Source organism: Bombus impatiens, unplaced genomic scaffold, assembly GCF_000188095.3.
Source record: "Bombus impatiens unplaced genomic scaffold, BIMP_2.2 scf_0203, whole genome shotgun sequence".
Taxonomy (NCBI): Eukaryota; Metazoa; Arthropoda; class Insecta; order Hymenoptera; family Apidae; genus Bombus; species Bombus impatiens.
In genome coordinates this window covers 1,265,443-1,284,824 of record NT_176622.1, presented here as the reverse complement: position 1 = coordinate 1,284,824, position 19,382 = coordinate 1,265,443, and the positions used below count along the sequence as shown (strand labels likewise).

General features: G+C 38.3%; 1 protein-coding gene across 2 annotated transcripts in view; it reads right to left on the bottom strand.

The window, feature by feature from the left end:
• Window positions 1–19,382, bottom strand: part of LOC100743011 — a 92,813-nt gene that overhangs the window by 49,975 nt on the left and 23,456 nt on the right. The window contains exon 1 of one of the 2 annotated variants that reach the window (XM_024366148.2): window positions 2,947–3,309. The exons of the other annotated variant lie outside the window; for it this stretch is intronic. Within the exon in view, the coding sequence (XP_024221916.1) occupies window positions 2,947–3,232 (286 nt within the window). The 5' untranslated portion in view covers window positions 3,233–3,309. Of the gene's footprint in view, window positions 1–2,946; window positions 3,310–19,382 lie in introns of those variants that run through there. 2 annotated transcript variants of the gene reach the window in all.

The following is a 19,382-nucleotide window of genomic DNA, read 5'->3' as shown; positions in this document are numbered from 1 at the left end:
GGATGATGACCGAGTGAATGAATAAATGAAAATATAAAAATACATTTCAATTATGAATAGATTTTCAAAATAGATAATCGAGTATGAACTGATTGAGATAGAACGACAAATGGTGCTTGGACTGCGAAGGGTTAAAAGATTACGTACACCAATTTCGTCAATATGTACAGCAAATTCATCAATTCAACGTGCCGTTAAAAATCAAAAGTATCGGTGATATTTAAGGATAATGTAGATCACTTCAAAGTCACTCCGAACTATCGAAATTTTAATAGCCTCAATTCGTAGAAATATACCTGATAAAGATATCGATCGCATCAAATTAAATAAAGAATTTTTTAGTACAGGATGTAACTAATCCCATTTTCAAAGAGAAGTTATAGGTGCCCATAAACTTAAACGTCCTTTCCTCGTTTTTGTTTTCGATCCGATCGATTCCGAGATCACGGGACAATGAAAACAATGTGCTTGGGTGAGTAATCCTTCCTATACTTCCGACAGCTAATTGTAAGGGAGAGCGTGAGTGTGAGAGAGATAGAGTTATAGGCGACGACAGGCATTAAACAAGGACAGAGAGAGTCGCACGCCTGCTCGCTGAGACACTGTTAGTCATACGCATACCTGCCTACTTAGGGAATTCGAAGCCAAGTATGGCAAGACCTTGCGTTATCCAAATTGATGGTTTTGTAGTTACGCGGCGCTTTCATCGCTCCTGAATCCTTTGTTGCGACAACCGTTTGTTAACTGTTTGTTAAATTTAGATATTAAGCATGTTTTATAAATGTCCATTGCGTTGATGGTAATTTTTACGATTTACTATTGGAAAAAAGCACATAAAATTTCAGTTTGGGACGAATTTGTAGCGGCCTATTATGGTTACGTTATCACTGGATCGTAATGTTATCGTGTTGTGATAACTCTAGATTTTGTTATTGGGAAACGACGAACATTTTATAACTGAATAATTGAATTGAGTTTAGTAGTAATCAATATGTGTTTGAATTTAGCATAGAAAAGACAAATAGTTCTATGAGATAATAAGTCTCTTATTAAGTCTTGTTAATTTGCCAATTGAGAGACGAATAGATACATCGAATAAAATACAACTGACAAGAACAAGGAAATGGGTATGGAGAATATAAAAAATACTTTTCCAATTTGAAAAATTTTAAATATAGGAAACTTAATTATAAGCCTGAAACGCGAATGTTTAAATTACTTGATGAAGTAAACGGGCCTAATGCAAAGTGGAACAACGCTTTCTGCATTATTGGTGGATCTAGCCTGATGTTCCGCACGATGTTGCACAATCTTGCAATAGCGGAGGATTGCTTGCGACGCATCGTTGATAGGAGCATTCAACTCGCGATAAGATAATGTTCGTGATTAATCGCTTCAGGCCCAATCTGCGGAGTCGTTCGCGGGCACGAACATGTCAATCTGCGAACTACGCGACATAGTCGTCTCTTGGCTATTAAAATACGAGCGTGGCCTAACGTCTTCGAACGGAGACGTTTTTGGAAATACGACTGTCGGACGTCGACAGTCATAAACCACCATATTTATGAACCGAAACAAGAGTCATAAATCGATAAATCTGTACACAAAGGCTGCTCTTGGACAAACCTTCCAACAATTACGAGATGAAAGTTAAAAATATATCTTAAACAATTATTTTTTGGAAGTTGCTTTTATATTCTGTAACATTTAATATAAAAAAGATCATCTATAAAATTCGAATGCTACGAACGTTTCGGAATGGATATAGTCTTGTTCTTTTACTTGCAGAAGAAAGAAAGATGGATGGTCACGAAGTAAATTCGGAAGAGAGAATTCCTAACCAGCAATCTTAAAAAATTATGTATGTATCTTTTAAAGAAGTTTATCCTTCTAACTAAACTCTACAACGCTTACTTGAACGTGGATGATCTTATTTATGTCGGTTTATCGGAAGATCTCGTGAGACATCAGCCGCGGTATTAGTTCGCTGGTAGTTCGGTCGATTCTTCGACGAAATATGTAGGTTGTATTTCCCCTCTAGGGACGCGTGTCAGTGTGCACGACGGCACGTGCGTGAATGCGTGTGTGCATAGCCACAAAGAACACGCATGCGTGCAGACACAGTGGGATGGATGCCATTGGACGATGGCTGCATCGGATCTCCCAACGGCTTCTCCCTTCAGGACTTGGAGTCACGGTTTTACGCGTTTCCTCGACTAATCAAAGAAACGACCTTTTTCTAGGATTAATAGTTCGTCTCGAGTTCCTTTTGCCACGCTACATCGTCCTGCTTCTTCGTAAGCAGTATTTAACCATGAAACGATGCTACGCTCATTTCCATGACAGAGTGTGCATTGTAATATACTGTTAAGCGAAACGAAAGCAAAAGTTCCATAAAGTCGTTGGTATATATTTTGTTGAAACACAGACAATGTGACATTTCCAAAGCACACGAAGTTGAAACGTCAAATACCAAACGAAGTTTAGTTTGATTCGTTCGAACGAACCCTTACCAACGCTTCCATAATGTTGAACTAAACGCGTAAAAGCTGAAGTTAAGTTAACGACATAGACATAAGAGACATAGACCATGGATGCTTTGCGAAGAGCGTGGTCTTCGGTGATAGGGGAACCCCGTTATTTATCTCCATCTGTCTTTTAATTAGTTTTTTAATTAATCATTTTCTTAATATGGCATCCGCAGTTTATACTTCGTATATCTATGATTAACGTTTCTTTCTAATGTCGCAATAATCGAAAGATCAAAAGACCAAAAGAGAATACGATTAAAAAAATGGCTAAATACGAAACGACGGTGGAAAACAGGATACAGATACGAGTAGAGGGTTAGGAGCATTGTCCACCTGTCTACCTTCATTCCCCCAACCGGCCGTGAGGCACCTGCGTGACGTCACACAAGGAAACAGCTGGTCGCTCCCTTCTTACCTGCTTCTCGCCGATTCGCTTCTCGGCAATCTTCCTCTGTCTCTCTTTCTCCTCGTGTACACGTTCTCCTCCTCCCTGATCTTTGTTCCTTCTTCCGTTTATACCGTTTCTTGCTCGCGCGTTGTTTACTTTTTCCTCCTCTCTCTTGCCACGCCATTTCGATCGAGCGTCCTCTTCCATCTCGGCCGCCATCTTGCTCTCGCTCAAGCACCGTAGATAGCTCCCTTTCGCTCACTTTCTTACATACACCCGTTTCATCTCCAGGATCTTTCACTTGCTCATTCATCTGCTCGCTCACTCGCTCTTTGGTTTCAAGGACCTCTCACTTAGATTTCTCACTTCTTCGTCTGGTTCATCCTTCCGTCTACGTAGTCTGTCCCGTTCTGACATATGGCAGAAGCGTCTCTATACTGTTTTGAGTCGCGACTCTTCTCACCGTGACTAGATCTACAAGCCCCTTTAACCTCGACGTCTGTGATACATAGAGGAGCACGTGAACAGTTTTTAAGTACTCATGTGTAAAAGAGTGCTATCCTTTGTACCGGTATCGTGATTCGAGTATAACATAGATTTATTAAACGTTTAAATGAAAACAGAACTTCTATTATTATTATTATTATTATTATTATTATTATTATTATTATTATTGTACTTAGAAACCGTTTTCTTTTCTACGCGGAGTTCTTTCGTTACATAAAAATTTACTGCGATATCTCAGCTGATATTTATGCACTGAGCATACTTTCTAAAGAAAGTGGTCGCTTTAACCTCTAACTAGGTAACAAAGCATATTTCTTTCGAAATCGAACGAAATGAAAATTTCATTCCTCCATAAGTTTATTTATAACAAAAAAATAATATACAGAAATACTAATAAATTCCAAAGTAAATAACAAAAAATAATGCTTATAACGTTATCACATTCCCTTACTTTCCAATTTTGTAATTTATTGATGCAATTTCTATGTAACTCAATTATCATTATCTCGTATAGTCATAATATTTAGGAGGTCAAGTCCTTTGTCGAATTTAGTAATCGTTTAGCCCTTACAAGATCACGAATCTTTCTTAAACGTATTTTTTGAAAGCAGTGGCGATGTCTACCTGGCTACTCGAAGGTCGATGTCTCGGGCCTGATACGCGTCTATTGTGTGTCTGGCTTGTCCCGCCACTTAATGCACACAGAAATATCCGTGTCCCGGTGGCGATGCGCGCGCGTTTCCATCGTAACGTTGCCGCCACGCTGCTGCGAGCGACATCGAGAGAGTGTGCGTTCGGGAACGTGTCGAGCAGGATTTCAGAACACGAAAGTGGTGTGCTCTCTCGATAGATTCCGCGTCACCGCCTTGCTCTTCTATTTTGTCCTTCTTACGTGCGTTATAACTCCGAGTAATCCTCTGCGATCCATGGATTTCGCAAACACGCTGGGGAAAGTGCCGATCCATTCCATCACATATTTTGCTATTTCATTTCTCTTTTCCGAAACTTAAACGATATTGTATTATCATTTTTATATGATCGTTTAAAAATAAATAGTTCTAATGGTAATTACGAATGAGATTTAGAATCGACAGAAAGGAATTATTTAACCCCGATGAGGTCTCCAGACTTGTGTAATTTAATACTATTCTTTCCTTAACATATGAAGATCACAGTTAATCAATTTGAATAATGATAATCAATTTTGATGATATATCAAAACGTAATAAAATACCAAAATTTTCCTTCTATATGTTATGAGGGTAAATACTATTATTTTTACAGCCCAACCCTATTGGACATTCCAAATATAATCCTTCACTTGGTTCTTGATAAAATTTTATAGACTTATTAGAAAAGTGAAATGAAAAATCACACATACATATCAACGACAACACACAACAAAAATAATGTATTCGCTACCCTCTGTGTTTAATAGCATTCTTTGTCGAAAACATAGGTTTGGGCTTTTATGAGAGCCTTCAAAATGTTCTATCTCGACCGGCCTTGAGACTACCAAAAAACCAATCGATAGTCCCGACGGAAGAAGCTCGTAAATTTACGTGGTTATCGGGTAGGTCGAAACGGAACGAATTTTAAGCCATGTCAAGAACTCGCCCAAGTTGTGCTTCTTTGAAGCGTTGCGATGCGGAAAGAACAGCAAAGACATCGCTCGTGCGCTGTATTTCCAAGAAATGGCGTATTTAATATCGTTTTCTATCGGTGATCATTGATTCACGTCCAAGTTCGAACATCTGTCTCGCAAACGATTTAAACTACAATATATGTATAGCTACTATTCTTATCGTATGAAGTTACTATCGTCACAATTGATACGGCTGTAAAAAATCTTATTAATATTTCGCCATGTTTAGATCGGTGGAATAACTCAGTTGCTAGAGTGTGCTTCGTAGAAACGATAAGCAAATTCGTTATCCACACGTATCGCGTTAAAAAACAATTTTTAACTCCGTAACAATTCTTTTAATTCTAACATCTCTTCATGTTCTTCGAAAATCACTTCTTCGATATGATAAAATACATATATATATATATATATATATATATATATATCGGTCTTTCAGAAGCTAAGCTGACTAACTTCACGTTTATTAATTTCTTAACACTTATTTACTTCTTGATAAATAAGTAATATTAGTGTGTTGTAGGCTACAGACTTCTATCACAAAGTAGTAAAATTTTACATTAAGCAAATAAGCGAACAACTTCTAATTTGTAAAATTTACTTGTAAAAGTTCATTCATTCAATCATGGAAAAGAATCTACCGATATATATAATTTGTAATTTACAACACGTAAAACTTCGTAAATATTATTGCATTGTACAAGAGAACCCTATAAATTATTTCTAAATAGAAAACAATTGGTCAGAAGTCAGAGTATAAAAACTAGGGAGCAGCTCGTTTAACTCGAAAATGTGGCACATGTTATTCGTGTCGTGCATCTTCGTTCAACTTTTATGTCACCGTCCTGGTCGATGTTCCTCTTCTCCTGCAGGGTTCTCGCGTTAGATAAACAAAGAGAAGTCGTGCTGACGGTAGTAGAGAGAGACAGAGGCAATAGAGGAGGGGGCAAAGAATCGTAGCTTCATTTTCGTTCCGCTCGTGCGGCACTCTTTCCTCCTTCCCGTACCTTTCGACCCGCAGCGCCTCCTTTTCCATTCGTTCGTCCGTCTCTGTTTTCTGTGTGCATGCCCGAGGTTTCTCCCCTCGAACGAATAGTGCGACTGCACACAGGGTGTCTCGAAAATGTATCCCGCCCTTCGAATCTTCCTCTCGTCGAACCAAGAGAACGACGTTCCAATGTTTCTGGTTCGTTGATGGAAAAATTTCGCGCAAGGGTTCATCGAATTTCTTTCTGTTTTAACAGATTTTCCTTGTGTCACGTTCGTAGGAGATTCCTCGAACACAAAGAATTTTCGCTACGGCAGGTTATAATTGAATATTTCGAGGAAATGAATTTCTTAAGCTACATGTACTATAAATCGTACCTCCACGTGCATGTTAAGTTTAAGAATCCTATTTAATCGTTTAGTAGTTTCACTAATACTTAGTAATTGTCACGCAATTAATACTTCAATTTAGAAGTTCGTATATTTTCAAAGAGAAAGAAAAGAAGATGTAATTTTAACTCAGTCGCTATATTCATAAAACATTCTCATTGACTGGTAACCTAATTTCGTACGCGTACGAAGAAGGAACGAATTTTACGAGCGGCCTGTCAGAAATAAACGTGGAAAGGGTATTCAAAAGGGTTCGAAAGCAATTGCAACGCTATCTTTGGAGCTCCCTACTTCCCGAACGCCTCTTGTGCATCCGAGTAGAAGAGAGCCGCGTGTATGCGTGTAAACGTCACGTGTACACGCATACACGCTTGTATCCTTTTGCATCGCGTCGTCGTCGTCGACGTCGTCATCGAGGGACGTGGACCGCCTCGTTTCTGAGTCGGAGCCACGTTAAAACTACAGTTAATTCTCCCGATAGGCGCGTGGCGCTGCTGAACACCGTCTCTATGTAGCGTAAACGCGACATACATGACGAGTCTGCTTTGATAAAAGCATCGCTCCCTAAGTGATTTTCAATGCGCGATACAGTGACTCTCAATCTTGTTATTTTTTTCTTCGAAAAGATATTACGACTTTTTCTTAAAATAAATGTAGAAATACGTGTCTCTGTTCGATCATTGCCAACGATAAGAAGTTTCTTAAGAATCGTAATTATAACCTTTCGAAGAATCTTATTTACATTATGATAAATTTATCGGTACTCGATAAAAAGTATTTTCCAGAAAAAACGTCTTGATTTACCTCGGCCTTTCCCGTAAACATTCCTCGAATAACCTACCATATTAATCTCTCTATGTAATCTGTTAATCGGTTTGTTCCGCCTAGAAATCTCTATAATCGTAAAATTAAGAATCCATACGGACAAATTGGTTAGTTCGCTTTTATCTCTTGAAAATCTGAACATAATATACATACTTTACTTTTAATAGAGATACAATGACATGTAAAGAATTAAAGGATTTCTAAATAATGAAATTGCTGTAAGCTCGACTTCTGCAGTTAATAGGTTAATTGAAAAGTACAAAGAATATTGAAGATAGTTAGAACGTTGATTGCAGCTTGTCATTCGCTCGATAAGCGGTATTGGCCAAACAATTCCTGGGAAATAGTTAAACAATACCGTTTAACTGCGTGTTTGGGTTGCAACACACGGTGGATCGCGATAAGAAGCACGTCCTTCGTATACTCGAAGCGACGAAACAGAATGGATCTCCGGTCCTCGGAACGGATCACGAGACACGCTCGATTCACATCTGTGTTCGTACGAATCCCACTTTGAGGCCGAAGTGTAATCGCGATCGCTTCAATTCCCCACTACATATTTGTTTTAACTAAATAACGTCTGGAGAATCGCCTCGGCCAACTCCGTCGCGCCACACGCGCGTGCACGCTGATTTATGGAATAATTCGTTCGAATAAAAAAGCTCCATCGGTCAAGTACCGAACGGAGAAGTTAAGAAGGATATTCGGAAACTATTTATCCTGTATTAAAAATCGATCGAACATCGTAAATAGAAATATCGTATCCTTAACGCTAAATCTAACCTAGTGTGTGTTTGAATACGCTATATATAAACAATTGTAACTATAGCGGTATATAATCATATTTATTCTTATACATATATTTTTAGTAATCATCCAATTGAAATACATCATTTTGGTAGATTCGATAGTCTAAAATCGACCCTAGAACGACAAGCTGTTAGAAGATTCGACGTCAATCCATCTATTGACGTTAATAATTAAATACAATTGTTTCCTGATACAAGACCAGAACACTGGCCTTCCTCAAAAGTATTTTCTTGAAAAGAACAAACGTTTAAAACTTCCTGACTATTTCTTGGCTCTTTCCTGAAACCCCTAGGAGGCCGATATTTATAAATAAAAAATAAGATAATCGGTAGATGGTAGGTCACCATAATTAGAATACAGATTATTCTATGCACGATGTCCTTATTAGATACAGACGTAAGAAAGGTAGTCGCGGTCGAGATTGATGATGCGACTAAACACTGTTACAACGGCTAAAGTCAACTAAAGCGAAGTTCGAGCAGGAGTGGGGAGGTTAGTTTGCTGGTCGCGTGCCACAGAGACATACGTAAAGCACGGTTGTGACGCAGTCAGGTGGGCCTCACCCGTGTGTCGCAAAACACAGCCGGGACACGATACACTCTTGTAATCTACATCTGTCAAGCTGCCAGGTTAATTGAATGAAACTGTTAAGCGGCTCTAAACCTATGAATGTTCCTCGGAATAATCGTGACCACGAACAACAATTCTTATAAGAAAATTATAAGTAACCATAAACCATAGACAATTTATACGTAAGTAGATAGGAATCTCTAAGCGAAAAATCGATCCACACATTTCTTTGTTCGTTTCGAAAAATCTATCTAAACTTTGCCTTTTTTATTCTTTTATCTTTTTCTATTTTTACAAGTTACGCCATTTATAAGGAAAATTAATTAGGCAAATGAAATGGCCGTTAAATGGCAGGATATCGATAGACATGATTATTCCAGAATTAAGCAAAGTCGACCGAACAGTTTTTAACTACTGCACGACTGATAAGCGTAATTGAAATTGAAACTCGAACGGAAATCTGTTTGCCGAGAGTTTCTGCCAGTGTAGACCGACGCCGGTGACTCGAAATCGCGCGTATAAAGCCTCCCGGCCCTTTTTGATCTTACGCAATCGAGACACAAAGACAACCCCTTTTAAGCGGAGCAAGCCGGATTTTTCTCTGGTCGGGGTGTGCCAATCTCAATGCCGTCCTATAATAGAAGGGTGCAGAATTACTTACGTTCGATAATGGTTCTTTCTATGGCCGTCTACCACCGTCGTGCGCGATCGATATTGTTTTATTTCGTGAAACTTCTTATTTTCCCTACTTTCCATCTATGTCGTTTATTACGTAAAATTTTTTTTCCTCATTTTTTTTTCTATTGCTTTTCGATTTAAATTAACCCAACGAAACGAATCGCGAAGGATCAATCCTTGAACAATTAATTAACGCATGGACGTAACGATCGAATGTGAAAGGGAGGGGCGAAAAGTGATTTGCCGGAAAGATCGAGCGTCCTAGCACAAACAAACCGTAGAACCATTGCCGGGATCCTTCACAAATTTACTGGCCCTTTTGTAGCCACAGATGTCGGAGGGGAGAACTGTACATCAATCTGTCCACGACCGATATAACCGAGTTTATTCACGTGCTACGACCACTCTGACGACTGTGATCCTATACTAGAGAATAACACAATCCCTATGCACATAACCTAGAAAAGCTAGGAAAAGATAAAGGAACAAGCAAGGCAAAGTTTAGAGAAATTGTTAAAAGTACAAGAAATTCAACGAGCAGGATTTGGACTTTTCGAAAGAAAAAATATACGAGCGATCGGTCGTTAGATTAGGTTGGGTAAATACCGATTAGATTAATTCGGGACTACTTCCAAGGTCTGTGTATACACGATGGCAAAGAAGACAAAGTTTAGGGAAATTTTTCGGCAAGAGGCAGAGAATTATTTATTTTGAAACAATAAGTTTACAAGACGTTATTTATCCTCGTGTCTATGAGTAACACAAGGATAAGAAAGATAAAAGTAATATAAAAAGTATAAAAATAGCTAGATAAAAATAAGTACGTGATAAAAATTTGTCGATAAAGCAAAGAAGAAAGAGGTAACCTTTCGCCGAAACAAATAAATAATAGAGCAAGTTAGGTTAATTCGGTTCGCCTTTTGGGGTGTACGAGTGACGCAACCCCTTTTAGTCGACCCTCAAAATTCACCAGTCTCGCTAGAACAAAGCGATCATGCTCGATTTAATACGGACACTAGAGTTCGCCTCGTTCCACGTTCAAAATTGTCCAAACAACCACGCAGATTCGTTAAAAACGGAACCAGATAGACGTAATCCCACGTAATATCGTATCTAGAAGCGATTTTAAATGTGTGCGACGTTACGCGTATGTATACGATCGAACAAGATATTTCCTGGTCTCTACAAATTTCCCGTTGCTTTCCCAAACACCGAAAATAGTCGGCCACTTATTTCTGGAAGGATTACCGCGACCAAGGACTGGCGCAAGTAACTGGAAACCAAAGAGACCTCCGTTACTGAGGGACCAGTTTGTCAATGAGCCCAATTTAGACCACAAATCAAAACGTCTATAGCATACCCGAACTATACAGATATATCTGTATTTTGGGATCCCAACTTTAAGGTTAGTTGCTTCCAGCTGGGCGGGTCTTTCTTTCTTTGTAATTTCGAAATTCTGAGTGACAAAGACGGAAGGATGAATGTTAGAATTTCTTGCGAACTTTCACAGTTAGTTAGATGGCAATTCGTCACAACGTACTGTTGGATTTTTGTATTGTATCGAACTCGCTTTACTTTGTTACGATGTTAATGCTGCCTCTATCGCGCAGAATATAAACTAATGTGTTCTAAAATTAAGTAACTAGACTAGGACTAACGACATAGACATTTTCCCTATATCTGCACTCTCTTGCATAATAATTTATCAATTAATCAGCAAATTGACAAACTACTTCTCCCAACTTCTCTTTTACAACATAATACCTTTTTACCAGATGAAATAGCAATTTCTAAAAAATTACTTATTTACTATTGTACATTTTTACCGACGGATTACCAACATGGCCGACCCCTCATTTTCAGTTCGTTAATTAAATCCTACGTACAGCGGCCCCAAATCCTTACCGGCCCACTGGGAATTTGCCTCGATCGTGCCTGAAATTACTATTACGCAGGAGTATTTATTAATATTAATAACTTCTAACTTGTGACTTATAAAATTCTACTAATATTACCACAACTATACAACAAGCAATTTTTAAATTCTCAACTCTAGTAATGCTTCCCAATCATTCCATTGTTATATCGGTAAAGGGTCTGAAGACAAAATATTTTCTGGAGACTATAGACACAGATACTGGATGAATAGAATACAACTACCACGTCAAAATATTCTTGAACGTGCTCAAAGCGAGAACAGCCAGCCAGGTGTTGCGAGGGTGAACAGTGACGTTTCCTTCAGTTGATTTATGGTCCTGTTTAATCCTCGTCTCTTTCTAGACGAAGAAGCCCCTCGAATCTCGTTCAAAGGAACAACGGTCCCCGGTGGATCGCATCTAACATGGCTAGTTTGTCAACTATGATATAATCCACGATTAGTAGGCAGTTTCTGGCTCGTTCTTCGTATATCAATTAATATATAGAGTCTTTAACGGAGCTGAACAGCAAAGAGAATATCATCATAGCGAAAGAAAAACCGCACATCTGGGACGTTCGCGCTCTAAACTTTCACGTTCCCCGCATTTTCGAGCTTTCTGTGCTTGCTCTATGATTTCAGGGCATCGCCCCTTTTGCAAATTCTTTGCCACGTTCACCGTGGTCTTCGAGGTTTTAAGAGTCGAGGATTTCGAAATTTGGAGATTTCAACGTTGAAAGGTTCGAAATTTTGGATATTTGAAAATTCGAAAGAACTTTTTGAACATTTGAAAATTTGAAAACCAGGAGTTTATTATCCAAAAGCTTGAAATATCGAATATTTGGAAATTCAGGGGTTTGGGACATGGAAAGCTTGAAAAGCCTTGGAAATTCGAGTTGAAAATTTGGAAAATTCGGAATATCGAAAGTTCGAAGCTTCGAGAATTTGGACATTTAATAAAAGTTGGACATTTTAAAAATTCGATCGTTCGGAACTTTGAAAGTTTGACGCTTTGGAAATTCGAAATTTCATCGACGCGAAAATTTCAAGATTCCAGAATATGAAGAATACATTTAGAAATTAGAAAAACAGGTGACGTAAAACCAGGTCGAAATTACGTGACAGAGATACTCCGGGTGCCGTGACCGGCGGAAATAAGAGCAGGGAAATCCCCGAGGGAGGCAAGGGCGGCCGCGCGACCCACTTACGTTGTTGATAGACAATAAAACACGGCACTAACGTGACAGCTTGCTCCCTGGAAGGTTAATCGGTAATTAAAACTCTATTACTATTCGCGTTTCCGCGGAATATCGATAAACCGCTTTCCATCTTTTCTTAGATCCTTCGCTTCCACTCTTTCCATTTTACCGTTCCAATTCTCAACGCGAGAATTGATTGTAATTTTAATAAATAAATAGAAAAAAAAAATGTTACTTTTCCACTAACCTTTTGGCACAGGTGCAACAACCTTCGCATATCTGTTGAAAATTCCCTATTCTCGATCGTGTTACGTAAACTATCTTCAATGAACGTTTTATTAAAGATATTTTAGACAACTAATCATCGATAAACCACGTTTCGTACCAAGTGCATGCATCATTTGTTTATTTATTTAACCCTATTTAACCTAACCTACTTTTACCATCACCACAGATGTGTAATCTTCGACATAAATTATTTGGTAATTGAATTTATTAATTCTCTATGTTAGAAAAATTCATTTAATAGAATTACCTATTAATATAATTACTTAATGATGTACATTGGATTTTTGATAATCGAAGCCAGTCAAATACCGTAGTTTCCAAAATTCGTCCGCTAACCGAATACGGAACGGAAGCGTTCGAGGAGTGTCATCGCGTTTCCAACGAGCTTGGTTAAGTTTGAGAAATCAGGTCGCACGAGAAATTAGACAAGGCGATCGTGGACGAGCTCGGTTGTCCGTGCATACACGCGTGTCTCTTTCAATGCCAGGCCACGTCACAATTCATTTCCCAACCGGTGTGTTGCCCGACATTCTTATCCTACCTGGCTATCCCCTCTTTGTTCTCGCTCTACGTCCGCGGCTTGTGTACAGTTAGACCTTGCTGTGTTGCTTCTTTAACCGTGCCTGTTCGTTTCCGATTGCTTCATATTTTTCAACCAATTATATTTACTACGTTTTACATCTTACGTTTTATATTTTCAATGCCTTATACTTTCAATTGACAGATTTTATTATCGGTAGATCGTGGATTTTTAATAAGAAATAAGAAATTTTTTTTTTATTTATTTATTTGCATTTTACAATTTGTCCAGTAGGACATTTGGTAAAATATTATAGCTTAGTGATATAGTATTATAACATGTGGATGGCTACCCCCAGTGGGATACCATCTTCGAATTTGATTGATAAATAAGAAATTTGAAAACGCAAAACGTGTAAAATATCCAGAGTATAGTAGTCCCTGTAAGATTTAATAGGCAAAACGATTTTCTATCTACGTTTCATCTCTCTAATTATATTGAAAAAAAATGGGGAATTTGTATAAAAATACGCAGTCGTATTATCAATATTAGCGTATATTCGACACGTTCCGACACGTTCTACGAGCTGAGAGTCAGTCGATGGAATTGGCCTGCTCGGTTTATTCCGGTGGTCGTTTAAATGTTTAAAACGATCCTGATCAACATAGTCGCCAGAATTAATTTAGTCGTGTGTGACGTAATTTACGGATATTCGAACGCTAATCGGTTGGGAGTAGCAAGTTTGAACGCGCAAGGTCTCGTGACACGGCGTTTCTCGTGACACAGCGTTTTATAAGCAAGAGGCGTTCAACGAAACGGCGCGCGTGCTCGATCTAAAACATATCACGTCGAACGTTCGTGTTATTACTAAAAACCAACTCATAGGAAATTGATAATCGATATATGGAAAATTGACGATCAAAAATATCCAAAATACATAATCGCAATTTAAAATTAACATAGCGAAGATCGTGTGTATATATATATATATTTTTTTTTATTTATTTATTTACATTTTACAATTTGTCCAGTAGGACATTTGGTAAAATATTATAGCTTAGTGGTATAATAATATAACATGTGGATGGCTACCATCCACATACCAATGGGATACCATCTTCGAATTTGATTGATGTGTGTATATATGTGGAAAAATTGAGATTTCAGACAAATGAGCAATAGATATATCGAAGAATGAACAATCGAGAGTTCATGACCGATATATCGAAAATTCTTGTGTCAGAAGCTCGAAGTCAACGATAAAAATCGCTACATAAACGAATCGCTATATTATCGAAAAATAAACAATCGATAACCAAAGATTGATATATCGGACATTGAAGATCGATAATATGTCAGAAATTCAAAATGGAGGAGAAGATCAAGATCCTACAGTCGATAACTCACGTATAGATAAAAAATTGATATACTGAAAATCTAGAATCGAAGTATCGAAAGCTGTCGGTGACACTTACGAGAGAAAGGATCGCGACATGCGCATCCCCTATCGAATCATTCATCGGTTGCTGTATTTGGCGCGTGTTGCAGTTAATGTACTTTAACCCAGACGCGAGACAGGAGTCCTACATAATAACATTGCGTCGAATTTACGTAAGGCTAAACCGGGCGCCGAGAGTGTCTTAGAACGGCCGATCGACGTGTACATTCCACGACAGAGAACGTAAAAGTTAACGTTGCCCCATCGAAACCTACGGACTTTCACTCTCGACAAAAATGTCCCTGCCGCTCCGTGTGTTTCTCCGAAACGGCTGGAACGTAACGTAATACGGTCCCGTCGATCTCCTGTCATCTTCGTTCTTCTACAGTTCTCGCTTTCGTTATGCAGTCGAGATACGTAAACAACTCATCACACATCCTTTTGAATTTTTATGTGTGAATTAGATTTGGAAATTCGAGCCGTCATTTTTTTGCCGATGATGTTACATAGTTCGCGAACGTCATTCGTTTATCACGTGTACAAGCGACCAGTTTTCTATATTGTTACATAGTTATTAGGCTGAGAATATTTATGAACATTCATATTTCTATGAATATCATTAAACTATTGAATGTTTTAACGAATGGAGCACGCTTTAGATATTTCTATATGTGTGTGTGTTCTACGCTTTGTTGTACCTTTGAATTTTTTTTTTTTTTTTATTTATTTGTTGAAATTACAATCAATTCTCGCGTTGAGAAACCTTTGAATTTCTCACAAATACCTAAAATCCCTAGACTAATGGCTACCGTTCGATATAAAGAGAAATAGTTTGAATCGTATCCAAATATAATTAAGCATAAAAACATTCTATTTGGAATTAATTTCAAAGATCTGGATGATATTAACAATTATGATCTTAGATTATAATTTAATTACTTAACACATCTGGTTCTACTACGCGAATAGCAAGCTACCATTTCTAATTAAAAAATTCAAGGATAAGTGCATAATATATATGTTTTATACGGTCACAGTAACGTCTCAGATTAACGATTCTCCTCGTGTAAGGGTGAATCATTCGAATATGACGAATGTTTGCAATCTCAATACCAAATATATAAATAATTGATATGCGTAGTGTGAAAAAGTAAGATGTAAGCGTAAAATATGGAGAGAGGGCGCGAATGTATAGATGCAAGGTTGTCGCGAAAGATACGGCACTGGTCCGAAGAAAGTCGTTTCCCCGAGAGTCATGTGAAGCCGTTTGCCAGTGGTGCTCGTCGGCTGCTTCGTGTATCACGGCTCTCTGACCCAGAAACCCAGTTTCTTACCGAATTAAAAGCGACATCGCCGAGCGTACCATGGCTTCGGTTAGATACCAACGGCCAAATAGATAGCTGCCGTGTTACCAACGGCCAGCTGGAAAATAAACTTCTTCGTGACCGATCCCCCCGTTTCTCTGTACGAGCAGCCTCCATTCTCATCACCATTTTTCTACCTTGTCCATTTTTTTGTCCTTTATTTCCGACATTTAACTCTTATACATTTTATATTGCTTGAATTTCAGTAAGTTATTAATTAATTAAACGATAAACGTGTGTATTTTTGATAAAACTGGACGTAACATCATTTTCCTAAACTTGACAAATATTTCAAGCTTAAACAAAATATGAAAACGTTCTTACTGGTATATATGATTTTTGTTCTTTAATTCTTCAAATATTACAAACTCTCTTTGTTTGTCAAAATGAGAACAAGATTGAAGTACATTTTATAGAAATTTTAGGGGAATTTGTATGACCATTATTTTCGATAATTAAGTTTTGGTCGAAGAGAATGACAAGAGAAGAGAAAATTAGCAAACAACCGGTAAGAAGATCATTATGCACTATGCACATAATGCTGGCGCGGCTTTCTCACGCAGCGTTTCTAACGACGCGACGCGACGCGCCAACAAGATTGAAAGTTTACTTTTTACGCGTTCCCCGTGACTTGTTATCCGATATCCCAGCGCACGTTCGGGATATAGACGATCGAACGAAGAAAGAGAAGCCGAAAGAGCATGAGAGCAGAAACAACGCGGCAGAAGATATAGAAGAAACGAGGTTAAATAGTAGGCGCGCGCAAGATGAGCGGAAATACGCGGCCCCGATCTACTAATTGTAAGCGAGATCATTTCCGAGCTTACATTCGCGCGCGCCACCGCTCGACTAATCTACGCTTTAATCCTCCATCTATCGCTTTCGATATGTATCATTTAAAACTTTCTAACCCATAAATAAATGTAACGTAATTCTAACACGAATAAAGTATTAAATTTTAACATTTAAATATTAAAAAAGTTTAACCTCTAAATAAACTAAACTTTAGTTTACGTCTTACGTCATTCTATATATCCACGCTTCAATGTTTGTCTATTTAAACTTTCCAACCTATAAATAAGAATTATATAAAAACATATTTCTAATCTAAATCAAATACTAATTTTTAGTGCGTAGAATATGCGATTTATGTTTTAAGATATTACTTACTATTTATGAAAATTTGGAACGAATTGTATAAACATCTACAGTCTAATAAACAAACGGTCCATAACGGTAGCGTGAAATGTTAGAGAAATATGTTTCCTAACACTTGGATCGATTAGGACAGAGGCAGGGTCTGAAAGGTTAGAAGAGGAAAACACAGTAGTGGCGACGACCTTGACTCCTTTCGGTTGTTGTTCTTAAGAGGAGCGTGAGCGACGATGGTGTCGGTGGGGTTGCGGAGGATACGTGGAGGGTGACGGTGACACGGCGTATCGGTGTCTCCATTGAAATGTCTTTCAGCCCGGATTTAAATAATCTTCGCTCCGGAAAATCCTCTTTATGCCCGATTTTTCCTCTGTGTAATAGCGAGCGGATCTTTTTAACACCGATAACCGATACATCTACGCCGCCATTGTCTCGAAATCGCGCCGACATTTTCGATTAATCGATTTTCACCAGATTCCCTATTCGCGTGCTCATAGATAAAAGTGGCGGAATTTTTTGAATGTTTAAATTTCTTTTTTAAATTTAGGGTTCATATCAATAACTTTTTGTTCAATTTGTTGAAATATTTATATATTACAGTAGTATTGTAAGAGGCTTCTTCTCGCCTAGATGGCAGTTAGTTTGTAGCCAACGCGATTCTACGGCCGGCTATCTTAAGTTAATTGTCAGTGACGCACGGACATGACGAAACGTCGGTCCATCTAATTATGACGGGACTATAGCTTGGTGAAAGGCGCGCAGTTACAACTAAAAGTCTACGGTGTGCAATGTTGTGTCGCTAAATAAGTCCTGATCAGAAGGACTTCTCGCGTTGCGACGTCAACGTTTTTGCGACGCGTTATTCTATGGATTTTTCATTGTTTCAAAAATTAATAATAACCCTTATTGGTATAAACACTAACAACTCTTTAGAAAAGAGTTTCTCTTTCGCAAAAATAAATTAGATAAAAGACTATTGTGATGTCGAACGATATTTTATAGAAATTTCGAATCTTTGAACTTAGTTCTTTACGTGTTATGCCTACGTACTTTGCGCAATGAAGAGAGGATAATAATAACCTTCTCTTTATCTCTCAATGTCTGAAGATACCTTCGGATGTAATTACACAAGGCGTAACATGTAGTATAGATAAGATACGTGTAATTAACGAAGACGATATAGTTTGGAAGGTAACCGTGACACCATTTCACGGACCTTGTCCGTGAATCGCAGTTAGACCGGGCCCCTGACCCCATCCTACGCACCTGCTAGTGGCCCGTGAGCGACGGAGGCTGCGATCATCTCCGAAGTTTTACGACGACACACGAGGGCGCAATCGATACCGCGGAAGGGAGAGGGGGGCTGTCTCCCCGTGCAGTTACGGTATCTGTCGTACTCCGGCTCGAAAATTAAAGATCCGCCTGTGTTACGTGCGCAAAAAGATGTTGCCCGTAACAGGAAAACGAGTTTCTTCATGAATATTGCATCTAATTTTAGAACCTTTTTTTTCAGGTTTCTATACTTTCTATTCGAAGCTGTTTGAAAAGAGCGCGCCACTTTTAATACTTCACAGATAACGAGGAGAATAGAAGACATAGGAATTTCTATAATAGATATACTAATGGTTCAAGCATCAAGGAATACTTTTTCAAAGTGTTAATAAGAATTTGGATTAGTTATTCTTTTATTTTACAGAATATCCTCTATTCCTTTTATTTTTATTTTGAAATTCAACATTGTGGACGAATATGCTATAATCCTTACATTTTATTCTGAAAGCATCGAATTTCAAACGTAAAGAACGAAGCCAATAAATTCGCAATAGGTGTTTTATCCTTTAATTGAACGAATGACCCGGCAGAGGAAACCCGGGAGATTTGAATTCAATTATCGTAAACCTCTGTTTAATTTTAATATTCCTAGAGTTTCCCATTTTCTGTAAATGCTTGTTAATCGAATTATTACTATCGCAGGTAAAATAATGAAAAACAATTTGCGGGCTACGTTGCAGAGCTGTGGTTACACTCTTTTCTTTAATTTCCCAACAAGGTAGTTTTCTTTTGGTTAAAAAGACCCTGGTACTGCCGCGATGATCAAAAGGGGAGAGACGGTGAGGACAAAAAGGAGAACGAAGGCGTCATAGGGGAGAGTCAAAGAATTTTACTGGCGGCGCG